Source organism: Panthera uncia, chromosome D1 (assembly GCF_023721935.1).
Source record: "Panthera uncia isolate 11264 chromosome D1, Puncia_PCG_1.0, whole genome shotgun sequence".
In the NCBI taxonomy this organism is placed as follows: domain Eukaryota; kingdom Metazoa; phylum Chordata; class Mammalia; order Carnivora; family Felidae; genus Panthera; species Panthera uncia.
This window is the reverse complement of record NC_064808.1, coordinates 10,479,541-10,488,854: the sequence shown is the minus strand read 5'-3', so window position 1 is coordinate 10,488,854 and position 9,314 is coordinate 10,479,541. Positions and strand designations below refer to the sequence as shown.

Here is a 9,314-nt window from a genome sequence, read left to right as displayed (position 1 = left end):
AAGCAGGAAAGAACATCCAATGGAAAAAAGACAGTCTCTTTAACAAATGGTGCTGGGAGAACTGGACAGCAACATGCAGAAGGTTGAAACTAGACCACTTTCTCACACCAGTCACAAAAATAAACTCAAAATGGATAAAGGACCTGAATGTGAGACAGGAAACCATCAAAACCTTAGAGGAGAAAGCAGGAAAAGACCTCTCTGACCTCAGCCGTAGCAATCTCTTACTCGGCACATCCCCAAAGGCAAGGGAATTAAAAGCAAAAGTGAATTACTGGGACCTTATGAAGATAAAAAGCTTCTGCACAGCAAAGGAAACAACCAACAAAACTAAAAGGCAACCAACGGAATGGGAAAAGATATTTGCAAATGACACATCGGACAAAGGGCTAGTATCCAAAATCTATAAAGAGCTCATCAAACTCCACACCCGAAAAACAAATAACCCAGTGAAGAAATGGGCAGAAAACATGAATAGACACTTCTCTAAAGAAGACATCCGGATGGCCAACAGGCACATGAAAAGATGTTCAACGTCGCTCCTTATCAGGTAAATACAAATCAAAACCACACTCAGATACCACCTCACGCCAGTCAGAGTGGCCAAAATGAAGAAATCAGGAGACTATAGATGCTGGAGAGGATGTGGAGAAACAGGAACCCTCTTGCACTGTTGGTGGGAATGCAAATTGGTGCAGCCGCTCTGGAAAGCAGTATGGAGGTTCCTCAGAAAATTAAAAATAGACCTACCCTATGACCCAGCAATAGCACTGCTAGGAATTTATCCAAGGGATACAGGAGTATTGATGCATAGGGGCACCTGTACCCCAATGTTTATAGCGGCACTCTCAACAATAGCCAAATTATGGAAAGAGCCTAAATGTCCATCAACTGATGAATGGATAAAGAAATTGTGGTTTATATACACAATGGAATACTACGTGGCAATGAGAAAAAATGAAATATGGCCTTTTGTAGCAACATGGATGGAACTGGAGAGTGTGATGCTAAGTGAAATAAGCCATACAGAGAAAGACAGATACCATATGGTTTCACTCTTATGTGGATCCTGAGAAACATAACAGAAACCCATGGGGGAGGGGAAGGGAAAAAAAAAAAAAAAAGAGGTTAGAGTGGGAGAGAGCCAAAGCATAAGAGACTGTTAAAAACTGAGAACAAACTGAGGGTTGATGGGGGGTGGGAGGGAGGGCAGGGTGGGTGATGGGTATTGAGGAGGGCACCTTTTGGGATGAGCACTGGGTGTTGTATGGAAACCAATTTGACAGTAAATTTCATATATTAAAAAAAAAAGTTTATTTATTTTAAGAGAGAGAGAAAGAGAGAAAACTAGCAAGGGGCGGGGGGCAGAGAGACGGGGAGAGAGAGAGAATCCCAAGCAGGTTCTGCACTGTCAGCTCAGAGCTAGATGCAGGACTCAAACTCACGAACCATGAGAGCATGACCTGAGCCAAAACCAAGAGTCAGACACTCAACTGACAGAGCCACCCAGGTGCCCCAAGGAAATCCTTTATTAAGAGAAGCATTTTAGGCTAGGATTGGGGATATACTGGCCCAAGAGAGCCTGAGGCTAAGAGAGTCAAGCTCAACTATGAAAGTGTTTTGGTACTGAATTAAGATCCCGGATAATTTAGAGGATAAATCCCTAATTATGATCAATACATTTTCTTGGGATTAGAAAAGTTAATAATAGAAGATAGTTATAGATGTCATCTGTCATGATAACTCTGATTATAGTGACAATGATTATTGGCAAAGTAAGACTGAGAAACTCAATAAGAGCAAATTCTAAATTAGCAATGTCTGCATTTGATAGGAAAATGTAGAGTGGGGACATTCGACATATTTGCCAACCTATTCTATAAGCAATTTAAGAACAAAGAAGAAATTTGTTTTATTAAATTCACTTGGCTATAACCATAAACTCTCATTACCCTTACTTTAAAATATTGGACTTCATGTATGATTAAATTTAAGAATGTAAAGCAGAAGGTTAAGTGAACATCAAAAAGTATGAAAGCAAATAGCACATACAAGAAAATAAACTTCATTTAGAATTACAAATTTTAGGAGGCAATTCTTTGAGAGTCAACTCAAAATTTATCTCACTAGGATTCTACACATCTTAGATTTTGTTTACTGACAGCTTCTCCTAAAATATGATTTGCTTTCATGTTTATTTAACATTTTAGCACAGCTACTTTAATGACGTTATTCTAATTGTTTCAAAGGAAGCCCAGAGAAAAATCTGGAGGTATTTTTGACAGTAAAACACAATCTCAGTTCTCAAATTGGAGTTTGAAAAGTTATCTCAGTTTGTATTTCCACTACTGGTGAGGAGTAAAACTGTCAACCTTTTATAGATCCAAAATCTTTTCACAAGATATTCCAAACAAAGATAAGGTACAAGATAAGAGTAAATTTAGAGGTTTTAGAGGTCTTAAATGTATATATAAGAGGAAAGTGCTAAACCGTAAGTTATAGAACCAGAGTTCCAATTCCTATTCTGATGTGGGAGATTAGGTTCTTAACCTCTCTGGACCTCAGTTTTTTGCTCTAAAACAAAATACTAAAGTGGAAGACCTCTAAGAACCCAAACAGTATGATTACAACTGACATTAACAACTACATTAACTATATTAACACGGTTTCAACTATATTAACAAATCATCTGCACGGAGGACCACTAGTTTAGGCCCTCCTGTGGAATGTTGCTGCCACCTAGTGGAAGTATGTCTAAACTGTATGATCAGGTTTTTTGGTGGGGTTTTTCGGTGGTTTTTTTATGGGGTTTTTTTTTTTTTTTTTTTGAGGTTTCAATATTTTATTCAAGTTTTACTTTAAGTGATGTTAATTACAGCATTTGAAGGGGAGGATCTAATTCCACACAAAATGGAAGACTCTTGGGGCGCCTGGGTGGCGCAGTCGGTTAAGCCTCCGACTTCAGCCAGGTCACGATCTCGCGGTCCGTGAGTTCGAGCCCCGCGTCAGGCTCTGGGCTGATGGCTCAGAGCCTGGAGCCTGTTTCCGATTCTGTGTCTCCCTCTCTCTCTGCCCCTCCCCCGTTCATGCTCTGTCTCTCTCTGTCCCAAAAATAAATAAAAAACATTGAAAAAAAAAATTAAAAAAAAAAATGGAAGACTCTAAAATGTACCCATTAAACTGCTAAAAAATAAACTGAGTGGCGAGAATATAACAGAAGTCCAATTATATTCCGAATGTTGTCACCATGTGATTACAGTCACAGAGACTCTTCCCAGCTTGCAGCTGGGACTCTTAGAAGCTATTTCATACTCTGGTGCAAGGGCAAAAAAAACACAACATGAGAGGGAATTAAGTCCTGAATTATTGGCTTCATCACATCCACCTTCTCCATCCTAAATGGCACAAAAGAAACAGCTACCACGCCCTGCAGACTACTTTTGGTGTAAAAGAGGTGATGCACTGGGGTGGAAACAGGTCATGAAAATCTGTCTAAAAAATGTCTCTTTCAGATGATTTTGTACACACCACCAGTGAGTCTCTCCTTCATTAGGGTAGGAAGACAAAGTTAATTCTCAGGAAGTCATAATTTCATCCATTTACTCAATACCAGTTTACAAAGTGCCTACGAAGTCTCAGCTTCCACTTGCAGCCATTTCTAGATAAAAAAGAAACCTGACAATTCTAGAGGGCCACCAAGGTCCCCCAAAGTCTACAGCTGAAAGGACTCTTCTTGGATTTGGGTTTCTTCTGTACCTCTGAAAGGGTAACACCTTAAAGCTGAATCATCTTTAACCTGGAGGTCTAACGTGATATTTAGCAATACTCACATCCCAGACATACGACATTAAAAGGTACACTAAATTCTGAAGGTAGCTATGCTCAAAACAGTTTAAAATTAAACGATTGTACAGTATTTGTTTATGCCTGAAATTCCAGTCCTAGACCAAGCTTGTGGCCACCAGCATTGACATTCTTGCCATCCAGCAAAGCTGAGAGCGTCAGTTTGATACCTGGCTTTAGGGTCTGAGTGTATCCTAAACCTATCAGGCTGGAGTTGTTCACTTTAGCCGAGAAGCAGGCGTCAGGATCGATCTGATACGTGGCCGCTATTCCAAAGCGAGTGTTACTATTTCCTGCTGTCCGGGCCAGATTAACGGCGGTCTCTAACTTCTTGTTCACCTTCTGATCAATGGAGCCACCAAACTCTGTCCCATCGTTTACGTTCGTGTGGAGCTGGAATTCGTCAGTCTTGTAGCCAACTGCAAAGTTGCTCTGGGTCACTCGAGACTTTGCAGTCTCAAAATTCATCTGGTAGCCAGCCAGCCAGCCCTCATAGCCCAGCACCAGAGCGCCCCGGATTGAAGGGCCGGCGATGTCGAAATCCACGTCACAGCCCAGGTTGATGTGCTCCCGCTTACACCCTGTCTTGATTTTAGCATTTTTTCCCCCTGTGTTTGATGAGAAGGATGAATCAAAGGTCAGCTTCAGTCCACGTGCAAGCTGATCCTCCACAGTAATCTCTGTGCCTAGTGTGTCGTCAGTGTTCATTTCTCTGTAAACGTCAGACCATATTCAGTCCATCTGTACTTGGTTTCCAGACTGCCGGTCACTTTGGTGGTCTCAGTGTTGGCGGAACCTGAGCTCGTAAATTCCATTCTATTCTCAGATTTTGTCTCCAAATCGAGTTTGATTAAGCCAAATCCATAACCCTTGGTGAAGACATCTCTGGCACATTTGCCAAGATCAGCATACGTGGGAGGCACAGCCATCTGGGGGATGCGGGGGGGCGCGCGGGGGCGGCGGGCTCGGCGACTGCTAACGCGGGGCTGCATCTCGAGGAACGGAGAGCAGCGGTGGGGCCGAGGGCGGGACCTTTTTTATGTTAATTTTTGAGAGAGAGAGAGAGAGAGACAGAGCGCGAGCTGAAGGAGGGGCAAAGAGAGAGGGAGTCTCCAGGATCTGAGCTGTCAGCACAGAGCCCAAGGTGGGGCTCAGACTCACAAACCGCAAGATCATGCATGACCTGAGCCGAAGTTGACTCTTAACCAACTGAGTCACCCAGGTGCCCCATGTAGGGTCAGTTTTAAGAGGTGACCTTTGGGGACTAAAATCCACGTGAGAACCTAGCATTGCAATAGTAATTGATTATCCTCAAACACAGTATATACCCACTATGCTCTAAGCATTGTACTATATATACCCCTCAAGTTCCTTAACTCAATACCATCATGCAGTTCAATTCTGGGAAAGGAACCAGACCAGGAGATGGAGCAAGTCGCTAAGCAAATTGAAAATGGTAAATAACACTAATCGACAAATATATTTAGACAAGAGTGATGTAATTGAGAATAGGCAAGTCACAAGTTCACATTCAAGGTACCATTTTAAACCAATCAGATTTTTAAGTGCTTTAAAAGAAGCATCATAACATAATGAAAGAACAGTCTAGAAAAATGGCCATCCCGAGTTAAAAAATATTAAAAGGGGGGGGGGGGCGCCTGGGTGGCTCAGTCTGTTAAGCATCAGACTTCGGCTCAGGTCATGATCTCATGGTTCCTGAGTTAGAGCCCCGCGTCAGGCTCTGTGCTGACAGCTCACAGCCTGGAGCCTGCTTTAGATTCTGTGTCTCCCTGTCTCAGCCCCTTCCCTGCTCATACTTTCTCTCTCTCTCTCTCTCTCTCTCTCTCTCACTCACTCACTCTCTCTCTCTCTCTCTAAAAAATGAATAAATATTTTAAAAATTTTTAATTAAAAATAGTAGTGTTAACACATGGCATGAGTCTTAATCCTGCCTGTTTTCATCTGAGTGGTCTTGTGCACCTCCCTGATTTCACATCACCTCTTCATCTGTGAGATTCAACCAAGCGTATCAACATTGTATGATTGTGTCGGGATCATAAATGCACCCTATATAAAAACCACTATATAAAAACTATTCAAATGGAATGATTTTTAAATTATCAATTTGGCTCAGAAGAAACACCTCCAGCTGTAGAATTCTGATACCAGTTTATTAGAAATTCATGGTAATCTATATTACTATTGTTCCCAGCTAACTATGTTTTTATTAAATACCAACTAACTACTGTACATGTTTTCATTAAGATGCCAGCTAAGTTGGACATAGTTTTTTTAGAGGGGGGAGGGGCAGAGAGAGAGAGAGAGAGAGAGGGTGGGAGAGAATCCCAAGCAGGCTCCACGCTCAGCATGGAACCCGACACCGGGCCCAATCCCATGACCCCGGGATCATGACCCAAGCTGAAATAAAGAATCCAATGCTTAACCAACTAAGCCACCTGGGAGCCTCATCTTGGACATAGTTTTTAGAAGACTTTCATGTTAAGCAATTATTCTTGGCACAATAATTTTTTAATAAACTATTATTACTATCATTGTAATTTTTTATTATTTTGAGCTGAGTATTACTATGAACACTATTTGTGAGTGGTGTGACATTATACTTCTGGAAAATACATGAACATATTAGACCCTCTTGGAATTGCTAAGTAAGACTTAAACCCAAAATGAATCATTAGGAAATTATAAGTGTTGAATCCTAAATAAGATAAAAATATCCTTAACCATTGATACAGTAAAAATTGCAACAAAAAATTTAAACTTTAAATAGTTTTTTTAATTTTTATTTTTATTTTCATTTTCATTTCTATTTTTAATATGAAATTTATTGTCAAATTGGTTCCCATACAACACCCAGTGCTCATCCCAAAAGTGGCCTCCTCAATACCCATCACCCACCCCCTATCAACCCTCAGTTTGTTCTCAGTTTTTAAGAGTCTCTTATGCTTTGGCTCTCTCCCTCTCTAACCTCTTTTTTTTTTTTCCTTCCCCTCCCCAATGGTCTTATGTTAAGTTTCTCAGGATCCACATAAGAGTGAAAACATATGGTATCTGTCTTTTTCTGTATGACTTACTTCACTTAGCATAGCACTCTCCAGTTCCATCCACATTGCTACAAAAGGCCATATTTCATGCTTTCACATTGCCACATAGTATTCCATTGTGTATATAAACCACAATTTCTTTTTTTTTTTTTTTTAACATTTATTTATTTTTGAGACAGAGAGAGACAGAGCATGAACAGGGGAGGGTCAGAGAGAGAGGGAGACACAGAATCTGAAACAGGCTCCAGGCCCTGAGCGGTCAGCACAGAGCCCAATGCGGGGCTCGAACTCACGGACTGTGAGATCGTGACCTGAGCTGAAGTTGGCCGCTTAACAGACTGAGCCACCCAGGCGCCCCAACCGCAATTTCTTTATCCATTCATCAGTTGATGGACATTTAGGCTCTTTCCATCATTTGGCTATTGTTGAAAGTGCTGCTACAAACATTGGGGTACAAGTGCCCCTGTGCATCAACACTCCTGTATCCCTTGGGTAAATTCCTAGCAGTTCTATTGCTGATCATCGGGTAAGTCTATTTTTAATTTTTTGAGGAACCTCTACACTGTTTTCCAGAATGGCTGCACCAATTTGCATTCCCACCAACAGGGCAAGAGGGTTCCCATTTCTCCACATCCTCTCCAGCATCTGTAGTCTCCTGATGTGTTCATTTTAGCCACTGACTGGCGTGAGGTGACTATCTCAGTGTGGTTTTGATTTGTATTTCCCTGATGAGGAGCGATGTTGAGCATCTTTTCATGTGCCTGTTGGCCATCTGGATGTCTTCTTTAGAGAAGTGTCTATTCATGTCTTCTGCCCATTTCTTCACTGGATTATTTGTTTCTTGGGTGTGGAGTTTGGTGAGCTCTTCATAGATTTTGGATACTAGCCTTTTGTCTGATATGTCATTTGCAAATATTTTTTCCCATTCTGTTGGTTGCCTTTTAGTTTTGTTGGTTGTTTCCTTTGCTGTGCAGAAGCCTTTTATCTTCATGAGGTCCCAATAGTTCATTTTTGCTTTTAATTCCCTTGCCTTTAGGGATGTGTCAAGTAAGAAATTGCTGCGGCTGAGGTCAGAGAGGTCTTTTCCTGCTTTCTCCTCTAGGGTTTTCATGGTTTCCTGTCTCACATTCAGGTCCTTTATCCATTTTGAGTTTGTTTTTGTGAATGGTGTAAGAAAGTGGTTTAGTTTCATCTTTCTGCATGTTGCTGTCCAGTTCTCCCAGCACCATTTGTTAAAGAGACTGTCTTTTTTCCATTGGATATTCTTTCCTGCTTTGTCAAAGATTAGTTGGCCATACGTTTGTGGGTCTAGTTCTTGGGTTTCTATTCTATTCCATTGGTCTATGTGTCTGTTTTTGTGCCAATACCATGCTGTCTTGATGATTACAGCTTTGTGGTAGAAGCTAAAGTCTGGAATTGTGATGCCTCCTGCTTTGGTCTTCTTCTTCAAAATTACTTTGGCTAGTCAGGGCCTTTTGTGGTTCCATACAAATTTTAGGATTGCTTGTTCTAGCTTTGAGAAGAATGCTGGTTTTGATTGGGATTACATTGAATGTGTAGATAGCTTTGGGTAGTATTGACATTTTAACAATACTTATTCTTCCAATCCATGAGCATGGAATGTCTTTCCATTTCTTTATATCTTCTTCAATTTTCTTCATAAGCTTTCTATAGTTTTCAGCTTACAGATCTTTTACATCTTTGGTTATATTTATTCCTAGGTATTTTATGCTTCTTGGTGCAATTGTGAATGGGATCAGTTTCTTTATTTGTCTTTCTGTTGCTTCATTATTAGTGTATAAGAATGCAACTGATTTCTGTACACTGATTTTTAAACTTTAAATAATTTTCATGGAAATAAACCATTAAGTGTTTTCTACTTATCAAGGCATTTGAAGACACCTATGAATCAACATCTTATTAAGCATGAGTTTTCCACGTTTTGACTAAATGTCCGTTGATCTACATTTCCCTCAGAAATTCTCAAAGGGAAGATCCCAAAGGAAGAGAATAAAAGTGTACTCATCTGGTTTCAGGACAGTGGTACAGCCTGAGAGGAGAGGTGATCTGGAAAAAAACATTTTCTATCACTTAAATCATCCTTCTCCTCGCCAACATCTGTTGTTACCTGAGTTGTTAATGTTAGCCATTCTGACAGGTGGTTCCTCAAAAAACTAAAAATAGAACTACCCTACAACCCAGCAATTGCACTACTAGGCATTTATCCATGAGATACAGGTGTGCTGTTTCAAAGGGACACATGTACCCCCATGTTTATAGCAGCACTATCAACAATAGCCAAAGTATGGAAAGAGCCCAAATGTCCATCAGTGGATGAATGGATAAAGAAGATGTGGTATATATATATATATATATATATATATATATATATATATATATATATATATA

The 9,314-nt window shown here is 40.5% G+C and overlaps 1 protein-coding gene across 1 annotated transcript; it reads right to left on the bottom strand.

Annotated features, from left to right (window-relative positions):
- Positions 1–3,136: 3,136 nt before the first annotated feature.
- LOC125933210 (voltage-dependent anion-selective channel protein 1-like) lies at positions 3,137–4,772 on the bottom strand. Its single transcript, XM_049646079.1, is given in 2 exon segments — positions 3,137–4,550; positions 4,553–4,772. Coding segments are annotated over 2 exon segments (849 nt in total). The 3' UTR covers positions 3,137–3,921.
- Between the last annotated feature and the right edge of the window lie 4,542 nt (positions 4,773–9,314).